Source organism: Anas platyrhynchos, chromosome 6 (genome assembly GCF_047663525.1).
Source record: "Anas platyrhynchos isolate ZD024472 breed Pekin duck chromosome 6, IASCAAS_PekinDuck_T2T, whole genome shotgun sequence".
Taxonomy (NCBI): domain Eukaryota; kingdom Metazoa; phylum Chordata; class Aves; order Anseriformes; family Anatidae; genus Anas; species Anas platyrhynchos.
In genome coordinates this window covers 31,215,862-31,232,278 of record NC_092592.1, presented here as the reverse complement: position 1 = coordinate 31,232,278, position 16,417 = coordinate 31,215,862, and the positions used below count along the sequence as shown (strand labels likewise).

The following is a 16,417-nucleotide window of genomic DNA, read 5'->3' as shown; positions in this document are numbered from 1 at the left end:
TTACAGTAACTTCCTAGAGAAATAGAAGAGTCCAAACTCTCTTGATTGCACAGTCAGCAATCTCCTACCTATCACGAACGGCTTAACAGCTTAAGTAACTCAGCGCCTCTCACACCCAAGGACCTCTCCTTGTACAGCAAGGAAGCTCAGTGACTGCCAACCATGAGACAATTTGGTACATCTTTGGCACCATCCAGCACAATGGAAGCCACCAACTTGCCTGAAGACTTTTTTTCCCATAATTAACAGCTTATCCAGAGAACTCTCTTCCTAAATATGAAATTTACAGTACATGTAAATTTTATTTAAAACAGTTTTCAGTAAGATTTACAAAACAACTATAGAAATAAAGGCTGTGCTTACAAACTGTGTAAGTTAGATGCAAATTCCAGATGGAAAAAGATCTCTAGAGTTTAAAAATATCATCAAACCAGGAAGGAAATTTAGCTAGAGTGGATGGTTCATCAATGTAATCTCCGCTCAGGTCAAACTTTCTAATCAAAAAAGCCACAGCAACTACACACAACAATTTACTGCTAAAAGAAAAGCTGGAGTGTTTTTAAGTGGTTCTTCACTCTTCTGCTCATTCACTTCACTACGCATTAAAGAACATTAAACATTGGCTAAGTGATAACGTATATTCTTTTGAGTATGTTGTGGTGACAAAGAAGGGCTTAAAATCATGATGGCCTTGTTTTTTTGTCTTTTTAAAATCACAGCATGCATCTTTTTCTGCCATCTGTTTAAAACAGATTAAATTAGAGAATCTCCTACATGAGATTCTGGAACTGACCAAAAAGCCTTCCAACCTCAGTCACAAACCCTCTGTATTTTATTGCATTACAGCATAATTGCTTTGTTGACTTGAGAAGTTCTTTTAAAAGAAATCTTTTTTAATTTTCTACCCAGAAGCATAAAGCAAACAGAATTCATTGAAAACATTTACTTTTTTGGTTTTATTTTCTTTTAGCCAAAGGTGTTAGTTAAAACCATCCATCAAAGTATTTATCTTCAGCTAATACACTTTTAGCTTTTTGTTCCTTTACGTAATTAATTTCATTACAGAATGGACAAACAAGCTGCAAATACTTCATCATGCTCACAGAGCACCTTAAATCAGGGTTAGAAGGATTTTTTTCTGTATAAAACTCTCCTTCTTCTGTGCAATGCTGCACAGACTCTGTGCCACAGCTAAATTTAATAACATAATTCCAAAAACTAGAAACTACATTTAAAGTAAGACGCACACGTTGCTTCTAATCCCAATGGTGAAGTTGCCTTGAGCAGAACAACAGTCATTCTACAGCTGCCAACCAAGCACTTAGTCTTAAATTCCCACCTCTTACTGAACATTTTGAAATAGCGATTTATTTTCTCTTCCCCAGCCTGCCTTACATACCTATGGTTTCTGGCAGGTCCAAAAGCTCATTGTGCTGCAAGTCAAGGTTGGTGATCTGTGTGCAACTTCCAATCTCTTCTGGAAGGTGTTCAAGCTGATTGTGCGCTACATCCAGCGTTATGAGGTTACACAGCTCACCTAGAAGCACACAAGAGAATCAAAACATGAAGTTATTTAATGTACAGGTCTGGAGAGATTTTTCTTGATGATCTAAAATATATATATAATATATTACTACCATAAAATTATGAATATAAACTAAGGCCTTAGATAATTTTATCAGTGAGATCTAAAATCTGATTGACATTTTTTTAAAAAAACTTGGATAAAGCTTTTTATAGATTCTCTAAAGAAATCTTATTTATCGATTTTCTTCTAACACTTCAAGCTGTGGAATATGAGGAGCACAAAATCCATTCCTCACACTTGTTTCATGCTGCCCAGAAGTTTAAAATCTGATGGAGTAAGTGGATTGTATTGAATTATGAGAAACCAAATCTGCTTTTATAGCATAAATTATGTTCAGACACAAAATGAATGCGTAAGAGACATCAAAATTATTTGGCTGACACCCTACAAAACTCATCCAAAGTCCTGAATGCTATTTTTAATCATTTCAGTCATCAAGAAAAGGCAACATATCATAAGATGACTGTAGAAACTATTTATACAGATTACGATATAATATATATATGTAAACACAGGTATAGCCAATAAAAGTTTGAAATAAAAGACTTATCTGTTAAGCCTTAAAAGGGATAAAAGGATTGTACTTGCTTAGAGCTAAGAGCAGCTTTACTGCTGCTCTGTTTCACTCCTGACTCGTTCGTACATACCAACTGAAGAGCACAACGAGGCACAGCTCTCTCTGTACAGCAGTTTCACCTCTTTGAACAGCAAACACTGCATTCTGAGCAACAGATCATTGGGTTTGTTGGAGAAAGTGTGTGTGCATGCCCAAACGCAGGTACCAGGTACATGTGTTCATATTTTTTGGATCTAATGGAGGTGAAATTAATGCAAAGGATTTGAACAGCTTCAACTCTATCCAGTAAAGGTCACTGTATTCGTGTATCAGAGCATCACTGAGTGAGTAACAAATTTGGAAAAGAAGCAAATTCCTTTTGAGGGGTGTCTGTCTATTTTTAAGCTTCAGTATTGTATCTTTGACGTGATCCTTTAGGGATTTTCCCACAGGCCTGGCCTGGGCAAGTTCTGATGCGTAGGCTGTCTACATATTACATCACCAGGGGATCACAAATCACAATTTATTAAACTGTAATACATTAATGAACTCAAGACTCTGTATCTGAGCTGCAGGTAGCACAAACTCTTATTAAGGATCAGAAAACAGTTGTGAAAAAACAGCCAACAAAAAAGTTTATGCAAAAGTGACCCAATTTTCTGCATGTATTGACCCAAATTGGGATGTTTTTCCTTGAAAATAGGCACATGAAAATGTAATGCTTAAGCACCACCTCCATGACTGTGTGTGCTCGCCTCTCAAGTCAGCATTCAAGAGTATTTCAGGCAACCACAGAGTCAATATCCAATCGTGTTTCATCAACCACACGATTCAATGCCATTAATAGGCAGAAGAAAGCAAACTTAAGGAGAAGGCTGAGCAAGAGTTGATGTTCTGTGATAGAAGCATCTGCTTGATATTCATGAAAACAAGTGGGCAAAGTGTAGAAGGCAGTAGAAAGAGAAAAAGCTAGAGGAAGACTTTATTCTCCCTTCAAACAAACCAAAAAGAACCCTGTGTTATCTTTAATAAGAAAACCCAAGAATTTTGATCGCACTTTTGGTCAGCATTTTTCACCTCCCGACTACAGAAGTTCAGCCCTGACAATCTTGTTTGCATTTGTTTTCCCTGCACACCTAAACCAATGATGTCAAACTCAATGTGGCACAAATTTCATTTCATCACGTTGATTTCTCATTTACTTGACTCTTCCCACTCTACATCTGCTGGAGTTGAGGAGAGAGTTGGATTTCTGCAGTACCATTTGCTGCGTTTCCCTTTTGCACCTGCTGAAAACTTTGACAACAGCAAGATATGTGTTGCCACAAACATCTCGGAGCTAATTCTGGGAAGAAGGAAAAAAAAAAGAGAAGCTCAGGTTTATGTAGCCAGTCAAGCTAAAGTTAAAGCCCTATCCTGAAGTGCAGGGACTAGAGGAAAACAATTTTAAGTGATACTTCTCGGTATCTATTATTCAGCTTTTAGTTCGCATTGCTCTGTAAGGAATCTTGCTCTTGGATGTAATAATACTTGTGGTCTGACAGCAGCTCACCAAAACGTCCTTCCTAGCCTAAAGGCAGAAGGAGAGGGGAGGGGAAGTGAAATTCTTTCAATACTTCAACGTGGATTGCCGAGACACAACACCAAGACCCTGCAAGTCACCAGAAAACACGCAAGGTACATTTATCCTGCTGTTCTCCAGGACAAAGAAAAAATTCTTCCATCAGATGCACTTCTTGTAGCAAAGGGAGAAACGTTTGGGTAACGCAGTGGGGGCTCACCACCAGGCACAAAGAGGAAGCCCAGTGGGGCTGCGATGCTTCCCATGGGATGCAAGGAGGAGACCCGGGGGACTGCAAGCATTACCACGGGATCTTCAGGGAGGGAAAACAGAGGAATCAGCGTGGTTTGGGAAGAATAAGCATAGGAAGAGAGGAATAGGGAATCCAAGGGGTCCAGTACTTCATAAAGCAATGCTGGCCAGGCCCTGTGTCAGATGAGGCCAACCTTGCTCATCAGGCTCAGCTTCTAACGCCTCCTGGGCATGGGGCCCACGGCCTGCATGTGCTGAGGGGCGAGCGCCAGCACAGCCCAGCCTCTGCATGCGAAAGCAGGGGCTGTCAAAAATCAAAAAGAGTCTTCCAAATGGAAAAATTTGCACAGGTACAAGAAGAAAAATGGCTAACAAGTGAGGAACTCACGGTGTTGTTCATACTGAAGACCACCCCAGCTAGAAATGTGCTGCTCACAGCTGGAGATAAGCCTCACCCGGCCAGCAGGATCACTTCACCAAGGAAGGTCAGACACCAGGGACCGCTGGAGAAGGGCAGGGAGTACTTTAGGGAAAAGCTAATGACAGGAAAAATGAACAGAGCCGTTTCACCACAAGTAATGGCCAAAATTTTCATCTAAAGGTAGTGAGGAAAGAATTCTCTACAGACTGCTCGCAACGGCACTGCAGAGATGGGCAACCTCACCACAACCAGAAAACAAACCAGGAAAGTCTGTAGGGTTGGAGGTGGATTTATTTTATTATTTTTTTAAAACACTATTGCTCTGCAAGCTACACATAAAAGGCTATTGAAACCCAACGTCTGCCAAGACAGCAGGCAGAAATTGCATGTACTAGCAGGTTTGGTAATAAGAAATTTTGAAGTAGAAGTAATGTCCATATGAAACACATAAAACAGCTTCTCCATAAACAGAAGGCTTAATTATGTAGTGTTTTTTTTTTAAATCTTATAATTCAGAAGTGTCTACAAAACAAAAATTTCAGACAATTCACATTTACTTTTCAGAGAAAATAGGTCTTGAAGATGCCCAACTACTTTCTAGTTAAAAACACCGCTAAAAATACAGCAAAGTACGCTGCTCAAAACAAAAATAGTGAGAGGAACAATCACCTGACTGCTGTTGAGAGGTACACAGAGAGTAAATGGTATGGTATGACAGAGCTAAATGTGCATGCTGGAAAAACCCAGGGTTACGAGGAGCCCGGTGCCTTCCATACGCTGCGGCAGAATTGCAGCCCCATTACACGGCCAACCTGGAAAGCCTGTCATGACAAGAGGGCCAAGCTACGTGCCCTGACTTACGTAACTGAAAATTCCTCTTGGCCATTTAAAAACAGCACACAGCTACATTAAAACAATAGAAAAGGCTTCCCAAATTCACAGTAGCGTAGGGAGATAGCGCAGGTCGGTATCAAAAGGGCTGTGGTGTCTCCCACCACAAATTCCCTCGGTGGGCGACTCTCTTGGATGGCAAGGAGAATTGGCACTATAACCTGTCTTCCTCCGGATTAACTCGATGCCTGCCCATGCTTAAGCAGATTGAAAATTGTGAAATCCTTCACAAGATGATAAATCCTGGGCCAGATGACACAGCAGGAGGATCAAGACTCCTACAGAAAGCGCGAGGAAGAGGAGAATGCAAACAGAAGTGGAACCTGACTCCAGTGCGTCAGCGCTCTGGTTGTGATCTAATTTGTTAAGAACAATTATCCGAAATCAGCAACGCTGTGAACAAACTTCAAGTACTTCCCATAATCATAACATTCATCTCTCATTAGGTTCCCTGACTGGGGGGGAAGCAAGCCCCCCTCCCCCCCCCCCTTTTTTTTTTTCCTTTTTTTAGTCTGTCTATAAAGCTCTTTGAGGTAAGAGTTCTGATTTTAGTTAAAAAAAAAAAAAAAAAAAAAAAAAAAAGAATTAACTGCAATTTCAGAACCTTATCCCTGGACACAAGGGTTGGGTACATCATTATAACTGACAGGATGCTGTGTGTCACTAACTGCTTAAGAGTTAAAAATAAGGGCTGTTTTGAATTATTACTGAAAAAATACAGCCGATACAGAAGAATTACAGAGTAGAAAGAAAGAAATCTTAATATGGTTCCAAATTAGTTATGTATCAAAATTACAATATTCATATAAATAAATAAGCAGAGTGCAATATTTAAAATTTGCAGGGTGTAAAGCAGAAGCTGGCTATGGGAACCGCTCAAACATGCAGAAGCTAAGCTCACCGAAAAGCCTAAAAATCAAGCCTAAAACAAGCTTCAACAAGACAACAGCAAAAACACTTTTTGTTACTTTCAGTTATAAACAGCGAAGGAATACAAATAAAAACGTGTTCAAACAACCATTTAAACATATGACATAGGCAGAGGAACCAGCCTCAGCGAGGGCTGCAGACAGGGATGGAGACAGGCACGTAGCAAAGCGGTGGGAAGCTCGCGGAGCTGGGGGAGGACAAGCGCAGCCTCAGAGGGTTGGGGTCCTGGAGGGGATGAGTTTGGGGTCAGATCTTGGCCCCTGTGCGTTTTGAGGGAGGAACAGCAGCGTGCACAAATAATAAAGGCTAATCACATACCACCGCATTAAGCAAGGGCAGGGTGCCCCTCTATTCAGCGTTTATGAAGTATTAGAGCAGTTAAAATTATTGCAGCATTGATATTAAAAAAATGCTGGATTTCTAACAAGCTGTCAGCATTCCCTGCAATACCATCAGGACATCCTCCCAGTAAGCTCCGCAAGCAGATCAAGGAGGCAGGACTGCTCAGTCGTTATCATAAAGCCAGTCTGAAAACAACGCAACCAGGACAAATTTGCCAAATAGCTGACGAGACAGAACTGAGTCCCCTCATGAGCTCCCAGGGGAATCAGAAGCCAGGCACCGAAGCCGAAGGTGGCCAAAAGCAAGTTCTTCACCCTGCCTGCAGCTCAAGAAAGTGGCCAGAACTGCATCAACTAAGGAGTCATGTTGTGACTTCCAGGGAACAGCACACGCATATGGACACCTGCATTTATTACACTTCAGTTCCCAACGCCGGGCTTTAACCACGTTAGACACTGGATTCGCAGACAGCAGCGTGACAGCTGAGCCCAGGAACACAACTTTCAAACTGCTGAAACTGAAAAAGAGGTTCTTACACACAAACAGTGTTTCTCCGTATCGCCAGGTCTGCTAAGAAAAGGGAAATGAAATTCAGAGCGCCGCTGAGAAGCTTTGCAAGCGAGCAGTCACCGAGTCAGGAGGCGAATATATTCAGCATGGAGCAGGCACCAAGTAACGCAGCTGCACGCATCTGCTTTGCTGTCTGTGCCACTGAAAACCAAACAGGTGCAAGTGTTATGAAAAAAGTTTCAAAGTAGTGAAGAAACCACAAATGATCTAAATATTGGGTAGATGGGGGAAGGGCAGAACAGACGAGAGTCTCAGAGACATTCCAAGTCTGGTGTAGGCAGATTCCCTGAATTACAATCTAAAAATATTTCCCTTGCAGAACAGCCCTGACCAGATTCTCCACAGAATAAGAGTTGCATTCACAGACAGAAAACACAATATTTGGAGTCTTAAGAAACTTGCAGAAACTAAGCAGATGCAATTTCAACTGTGTTGACAATATTATTTTGATTTGATCTGTGTGCTGAAAAGAAAAAAGTCAAAAACTTGTGTAACATGCAACATTGTCTTGGTAAAGAAATTATTATCAACTTGATTGTGCAAAACAATTCCTTCAGCACAACGTGAAAGAACGCAGGACAACGCTAAATAGAAGAAATACAAAAAGCTTCAGTAGCAGACTGCAAATCGAAGCACTTGCTTGGCCTCAACCCAGAAGAGCTCCTCTGGTTTTCCTCCTCCTCGTGCTCCCCGTCTGACTCACCGTAGCATTTGCATTCTTCCATTCTCATCTTCAACGTTTTGATCTCGGAGGAATGGACAATTTCCCAGATATGGTGATGAAGCCAGAGTCCACCTTGCGCATTCATTCCCACATTATCCTCAGAGATTGTTTTGGCAAAGCTGCCGCATGGAGCCCTTCCCATTAACATTTTTGTCCGTGGATGCCACCAGAGACTCAACAGCCAAGCGAGCAGGTCGGTTCTGCATTCACACTTGCAATGTGCACGCATTCAGCGAGTGCACAACAACGAGCTTTCCATCGAGGGCTGAGCAGCAGCAGCCTCCTGATTGAAACTAAATTATTCATGGCCATAAGGACAAGGGTAGAGTGAAACCCTGCCGAAGAACTTCAAGTCTAAATGACTGAGCAACAAAACGACCGATTAAATTCCCCTATATACCTTAAAGCAATGCAGATGGGAGACCAAGAGAAAAATGTATCTAGCTTCGTGTATTAAATGACGGGCTTCGAACAACCCATCAGTGTTCAAAAGCAAAATTTGAGGGAATGACATCCAAATTGGGAATGGCACAGAGATCAGGATGACTGCTGACCATCTCGGAACATGGGAACTGCAGCTCGTTAAATGAAGCCATCAAAAGCTGCACTCAAAGCAAACCTGTGGACCTTGCCAAGGATGAGCAGGGTTTATAAAACTTTAAGGGAAAAAAGTGGTCAAGCCCTTGGAAGAGGAGTCTACTGAGAAATCTTAAATAGAAAGTCTGTGCCTGACTCAGGAAATCCCCAATATGAAAATAGCTGGGATCTGGAAAAGGAGTCAGGTTCAGCCTTGTATACACCTGCATAAAGGCAGGACAAGTGTATTTGTTTAGGGCCACAGTCAGGAGCAGGATATTGGGCAAGATGCACTTACAAGAAAAAACAGGTACACAGAGCAACGAAGAGCGGCTTTGCCATCATGAAATGCATACATAAATCCTCACCATTATTCCAATGAATAAATAAATAAAATGATGCTTTAGGAAGGTGGGGCTAAGCCAACGCTACCAAGACACCCATGTCACACAGGATTTTGTAGAACATGAGATGGAAGGTGGGGAGGAAAAAGGAAGAAAGACTCTGAAATTATAAAGTGACGCATTTTCAATGGCTCTGTAGAGGGTAACTTATCTTTCCTCAATTTGCAATGCATTTCACGTGCTTTTATACAACATTAGCAATGCTACCTGTGAGATTTCACAAGCGAGCTGCAGCGAGCCACGCTGATTTAACAGCTCAGTGCTGCGAGAAGCAGCAGTCCTGCTCTCCCTGCTGCAGTCCGTGCTGTCCCACTGCTCCTCTTACACCAGGTCCTGTTTTATCTGAAATTTCGTTGAACTCAACTAACATAATAGAAAACAAAAGTAGCAAAATCATATCCTGTCAGTTCAGTGAGAAAAAATCAGCTCATCAAGGAACAACTCAGATGCACGAGGCAGAAGGACTGAGCTGCTGGGAAGACAGGAGAGGTTACTGCCCTTTTCAGCATCATGAAGTTGGTGCACATCAGCACAGCCATTTCATGAAATTCAGCCACTCTTGAACAGATCTTTTAGCTAAACATTCAAGAAAGAATAGATTAAAAACACCCTCTGAATATGTTTTTGGTTAAATGTATTTTTATGGATTTTTAGATGTTATTCAAACAGATCTATTTATATTTGAAAATAAAACAAGACATTTCAGGATTTCAGCTTACTATGCAGCCTATCAAAATCATTTCAGTTGCATTAAAAATGTAGAAACAATATATATGTTGCTGGAAAAGTTAGGAGAAGTCCAATAAAAGACTGGCAGCAATGACTTGCTACCTACTTAGCGCCTGAATTTGCTGAGTTACTAAAAATCTTTTTCCAAAGTACAGAGAATATTTTCCCCATTTTGTTTTTGTTTACTCGGTGAGTTCAGTAAGCTGTTATTTAAAGTTAGGAGATCTGAATATTGGAAAGACTCAAAAGCTTACTGTCATCATCCTACCTGCCCATAACAAAGCAACTGGAGGCACGGGACCACGATATACTGCATTCTGGGGGGAAAAAGAGACCAGAAACACACACATCTGTTTACTAACTACAGCTAATAACACTTCCTCTTTCTTGTAAAAAACTTTAAATGCAAAGCAACTCTTCCCCCACTGCAGTCACCTCATCCAGGTTTGTGTTGTTTAGCTACCTAAGATGCTTTAAAGCCCAAAGCAGAACCAAACAGGTATCAGAGTGCTTCCTGGGCGCAGGAAGGTTCATCTCGTCTGGAGTCTCTTCAAGGCAATACATGCAGCAACAGCTCAGCTGTTTTACAGCATTTTTCTCTTAAAATCTGATGAACGACAGGTTTTGCCAACGACGTTCTGTCCGATATTTTACCTTCGCTCAGTCTGTTCAGAAATGTTTCAGTTTCAGGTTCCCCGACAGGCATCTATTGCTAATATTAGCACTTGCACAGCCAGCAGTGGACGGTCGAGGTAGGCAGTTCTACAAACTTATTTTGAAATCGCATAACCAGTAGCACAGCTTTGACAAGTCATCGATCAAACAAGGAATGTTGCCACAGGACTGAAAACAAATTCCAAATTTAAGGAAGGAGAAAAACCAAAGGGAGATTCTGAAAGGGCATCTAAGCACTACACAGAGCGCCAGATTTAGCAAGAGATGTTAACAAAAGGCATGAAACTGGACACAGCTTTCTACAAAAGTACAGCAGATCCTCTTATTCTGTCCAGTCCTCCAAGACTCTGGCGAGATGCCTGATGTAGCAGCGTGTAGAAAATAACCTGGAAACTCGGGTAGCAACTGGCAGAAGTGAAGATGCATCCACCTTGTGACCAGTCTTGCTGTGTCTTCAGTAAAGGCTAGTCAGAAAGCAAGGGGCTTCTCCCTACATCCCGCACATCCCAACTAACCACGCATGCAATCCATTCAAAACAAGAGAAATTGAGAAAATGGGTAGCAGGGTGACAGAAGGGATGGAGATCAGAATCACAGAATCAGTCATAAATCACAGAATCACAGAATTTCTAGGTTGGAAGAGACCTCAAGATCATTGAGTCCAACCTCTGACCTAACACAAGACTTGAAACTGAAATCTGAGTAACTGCTGGGAGAAGATACAACTGCTGTCTGCAAATACAACGGGGGAGCAAATATTAGCAACAGAGGGAAAGTGCTGCATCTAAACCCACGAGCACAGAAAGCAGCTGGTGACAGACTTAGTGGCTGTTGGCGGAAAGGGCTCAACCATCAGAGCGTTAAGGCTCCAGACCCTACTTTCAATTTCTTTCATTGAGAGCAGGAGGAGAACCAATTGTATTTAATAAGGCTGGAGACTAAGGATTCCTAGAAAAGTAATTAAATGGGGTGGCTGCTTGCAAAGATCGGGTGATCTTTTATTTAAAAGCAGCAAGCCCCAGAAGCTGGAGAGCCTTTTATAACTACACAGGACTGATACCGTGTGGCTGGCGGTAACAAAAGCCACCAGAACTTCTTAGCATGGGGTCAGACTTCACAGTCAGCCCCAGCTCTGTGTAGGGACTTCTTGCTATGGGACAGCAGCAACATCCCACGCCTCAGGCCTGGGGTTTGCATTTTTTTTTGTGCAGGACAACGTTTTCAGTTAGCATGTCTACCAGCAAACGTAACCCAAGGATTCTTCGCATGCTTGCATACCAGGGTAGCTACACGAGCAGGCTGCAGCCAAGTGCTGCCAGACTCTTCCTTGCTGGACAAGTCAGCAGGTTACATAATCTGTGAATTTTTAGACCTACACATAAGCACACTAGCTCACCATCAGATATGTGAGCCCTGGGCCTCCGAACAATGGGGTATTTTTAAAAAGAATTTGAAATGTTCCGCGTGATATTGCTTTATAAAAGATAATGGCCTCATTTTACTTCCTGCTTTGCAGCACCAAAAATTTCTGCGTTATTTACAAGTCGATAATACAAGAATGTTTACCATTACATTCAGCTTTGCATGTAATATTTGGGAACCGCATTACAAATGTACCAATTAAGATCATCGGGGCTTAAAAAGACTAGCATTTTTTGAAGCGTGCATGCAAAACGTAGAGAACTAACAAGTGTTTACAGAAACAGAGAAATTCCACTGGAAAGTAAGAGATACATTTCTTAGCAGTTTCATTTCTCAGCTGTGTCCAACTCAAACATTTCATCTTTGTACCAAAACAAAGAGACGTGAAAGTCAGCGCATAGAAATCAATTACAGAAGTGAAACTGCCTTGTCTGTTTTCACTACTTGAGGAAAAAAGATTTTCAAATAGCTGTTGTGTGTGTTTTGACAGTTATAATTTTGTGTTTCTTAAATTTCAAAATCCTTTAAACTAATTTTTCCAATGATTCAATTACAGGCAACCTAGTCAGAGAGATGGGCTTTGGATTAAGTCTGCTGTTAAACGTGCTGATAGCCCTTCAAAATTCTTCATTGGACTGAGTCTTCTTGCACTTGTGCTTCTAAAAGGCCTTCCACAGCGAGGTGCTGACCCACGAAAGGAATATAACCATTACCACAATGCAAACATGGGCACAACTAACTTCTGGATACACAGAGAGAAGTAAAGTAGTTCGTGTTCTCAAGCTGGAGCTTGATAAAGAACCCAGAATTCTGCCAGGACGCTATCAAGACATAAAAAAAAAAAAAAAAAGGCAAATAAAAGAAGTAACCGATTTTCTCCATGCACCTGTTACACATGATCTCTTTCAAGTCTACTTTAACCACTTGTATGTAGAGAAACCATGGATTTTAGTGGAAACTTAACTATGAGATTGCACAAACAAAACAGCAAGAAACAAAGCAGCTCCACCAGCAGCAATATCTGCAGTATCAAACACACCTACTAAAGGTTTGGAAAGGGCAACACCAAACACTGGAATGCAACATCGCAAGAAAGCCTTTTCTTCACAGACTACGATTAATTTAAATTTATGCAGAACTATCCCCAGATGAACTTCAGAGGCTGACTCTTTGCTAGACTGTATTTAATAACAACCACAAAACAGACACAGGTAAAGTACTGACAAAGGCATAACACAACCCAGGCAACTGAATCGGTCACAATTTCTTTAACGTCTGCAGCAGCACTCAGCACACTGCAGTATGGCTCCTGGATTTGAGAAAGACCCGGGCCATTAGGTTGAAACCGAAGTGTCAAATAATAGATCCAAATTATTATTCCTCAGCTCTCCCAGGGGAAATTCCCAGGACTGCTAAGATGTTAGCTGCCAACTGAAAAATCATTTTATCAGAAAATGTACCATATTCACTGTTCCATTTCTGCCCAGCAAAAATGAGTTTCTGTGGCTCTAGCACAATCCACTCCAACAGCACCTGCGGGGAGCCAAAGACTGACACCACCGGCAGACAGCTCCATCACATTTCTTCACTCCCTGATGAAGCAGAAGCTGTCTGCACGTCAGCATGTAAGAAGTGCCCAGCAGTTCTTGCTATCCAGCACACGTTACCTTACGCAGAAGGACGCAAACACTGCTGGCTTAGAAGAGATCAGTTTGGGATCCAAACAAGCATTTCCCAAACTCTGCAAAATTAGTGAACATCGGGACAACTTCAGTAGTGCTTAACTGAGCCCATGCACAAGTGTAGTGACAGGGAAAAGTGCCACAGCCATTTATGAACACAGGGCATAGGAATGCTTACTCAGTGTTACAAGGAGTAAGGGTCTGCTACAAGATTTTCCCCACACTTTCAGGAACTGTTTCAACTCTCTCCAATGCATGAAGAAGTTTCTGTTCCCCCTCCACCTAACAGCACTAAGCTGCGCTTGTGTTTTATAAACTGAAGCTACCTAGAGAAAAAGCTTATGATACACTCCCTTTTATGAAACACATACGTTACTGAAGCACTGCTTAAGATCAGTCTGAGGAAGAGATGTTTTCCACAAATCTTAACCTATTGGGAACAACTTAGGAGCTACTGATACACAGCCAATCCACCGCTCTTTTTGTAATAAACTATTCAAAATCAATAAGCCATTTTTATATCATTTCATGTAACCATCTTTCAAACTTTTGCAACAACGCTTGGAAAAACAAATATTACTCATTAAAAAGTCATAAGAATCATCAACTGTGCACACAAGATTTGGTCACTTTATACTGAGATTCCACGTATTAATATATTCATGACTGAGAAAAGGTAGAGGCTCTCACGAATCATTAACCTGCATTATCAGCTGTTAGGGCATCCAGCAGCTTGCTCATGGTAATAGCGTGTAGCTACCTTGTCTACCTTCTACTGCTGTGGTCATACCTCTCCCTAACATGCCCATAATGTGTTTGTAACTTGCAACAGATCGTAAATGATTTATAAAGAAATCCGAAAATAAGACGTGCCCCTGTATCTTTTCTTTTTCTTTTAAACCATCTGGGCTCCAAAGACACAATATGTGAAAGCACAAGGCAAAGATGAAAACAAGATATAGCTGGTTTTAAGATGGATTAAGAAGAAAAAAGGGTGTTGTTTTGTTTAAAAATATACATCGAGGGTATTGGTTACTCTCTGTATAAGCTAAGACTGCTACAATATGACCAAGACCATAATTGTATGCACATTTTAGAAGTGGCAGAGCACCCGAACAAGTGGCAGCTTATGTATACAGAACTGAATTGCAAAATTAACTCAAGCATTGAATTAAGCCCTTAATCAGTGCCATCGCTTACCAATTTCAGCAGGTAGTTGCTTGATTTTGTTCTCTCGTATGCTAAGCATGGTGAGCTTTGACAAGTTTTTGATATCCTTTTCCACAGTAGTTATACGATTAAAGCGTAGGTAAAGAGTGGCGAGAGAGCTCAGCCTGTACACCACCGCCGGGATCTCTCGCAGCTTGTTGTGCCGCAGGTCAAGCATGCGCAGCTTCTTCAAGTTATCCAGAGAGTCGGGCAGGCTGGTGAGTGAGTTTTCACTCAGGGCCAGTGTCATCAGGTTCACCAGACAGCCCACCTCTGCTGGTAGAGACTGCAGTTTGTTACTGTATAAATAAAGTTCTGTTAACTGCGTTAACTCTTTGATAGCGGATGGAAGCATGTGTATAGACCTCTTGGACAAGTCCAAGCGCATCGAATTCTCTTCCCGGCATTTATTTAGCTCTTTGATCACTTCAGCATTGCTGGATTTTTTGCGGGTACCTGTGGCTGGGTTAGGTCTTTTTATCGTATTGTCCACTGAAAAAGCTACCCCAGGCTGCGTGCTACTGGAGTCCTTCTTTCCGTCTTTGGCATCTTTCCCTTTGGTCTTAGGCTCCTTCTCTTTGCTGTCTTTCCCAAATCCTCCGGAGGCTTTGGCCTCCTTCTCCCTTTCTTTTGACGACGGGACTTTTGGATCCTTCTCTTTACAGTCCTTTTCTTTTCCCAGGTTACTACTCATGGTGACTCAGTGTTCAGCAAGCACCACATGAAATCCGTTTCTGAAGTCAACAAGAACGACTCACTGCTGAGGCTACGAGGATCCTTAAAACATGCACGTGTTGAACCAAGGGAGGAGCTTCAGAGGTGCGATACCCATTTGCTACATATTGGTTCTGAAGGCACTCTGTCCTAATCCTGGTCTCAGGAGATTCAGCTGTTAGGGATTAGAAGGTCAAGCACTCCGTATTAGTATTTCTGTAACACAGGAGAGAAAAGAAGCCAGTTAGTGTAAATACAAAACCTCCCTTCCAGTTAAACCGTGAATGTTTCTACTTCCAGCCAGCACTCACTCGCTCAGGTTAATAATTTGTCCTTCTCTTCAAACCCCAACAAAAAACCCGGTGTTACCACAAAATACTACACCTGCTGCTCAGAAGACCCACTGCAGTAGAGGAGCTATGGTAATTAGCACACACGAGGAAAGCAAAGTACAGCCCTTAAGAACAACACTGCCTTCAGTGCTGCATTGGAGTCACGAGCTGCCACCTGATGTCACAGCTAGACCTGGTCACCAACACGAATATTCCCTCCCCTCACCGTGAGATCCGACCCGTCCTGGACCACAAGTCTCTGCTTTTAACACAGAACAGCACGTTGTCACCAGGCTCATGCACCTCGAGGACATGAACGGAAAGATTTTTAACTATCTGAAGAAGTTCATTAGAGAATAAGCCATTTGAGAAGTCAGCTGAAAGCTCTGAAGGAACGTAGCACATTACTTTTCCAGACAAGCAAAATTAGGAAGGAGTTTTTCATAAACGTAGGATATAACGTCTCTGAAAAACATCTTGACTTCCCCCCCAAAGTGAATACAATGCAGCCTAATAATGAAACAAGTGTCTGAAACCTACAGAGTCCCTTTTACAGTTTCACAAAATCATCACGCAGGAGCCCTCTCCTTCATAGCATTCCACCTTCTGCACCAGTTCATACAGTTGCTAATCAAAATCCATTAAGAAATATTTTGCATGCTTGAACCATCATCAAGAACTAGAACTACAAGAAACTTGTAGCAGAGCTTCAGCAGCTATTTTTAATTGCACAGTTACACTGTGTTTGCTTACTTTCAAGTATAAACATGCGTTCAAAGAACACACCAGCAGGCTTTGCTCACTGTGCTCATTCACATAAAAACAAACCCAATAAAAAA

The 16,417-nt window shown here is 41.8% G+C and overlaps 1 protein-coding gene across 3 annotated transcripts in view; it reads right to left on the bottom strand.

Moving 5' to 3' along the window:
- The window catches only part of SHOC2 (SHOC2 leucine rich repeat scaffold protein), a 63,139-nt gene that overhangs the window by 23,680 nt on the left and 23,042 nt on the right, over positions 1-16,417 (bottom strand). For all 3 annotated transcript variants that reach the window (XM_027460483.3, XM_072039780.1, XM_072039781.1), the window contains exons 2-3: positions 14,524-15,462; positions 1,400-1,537 (exon numbers count right to left, since the gene is read on the bottom strand). In XM_027460483.3, coding sequence (XP_027316284.1) covers positions 1,400-1,537; positions 14,524-15,226 — 841 coding nt within the window. In that variant the 5' untranslated portion in view covers positions 15,227-15,462. The remainder of the gene's footprint in view (positions 1-1,399; positions 1,538-14,523; positions 15,463-16,417) is intronic.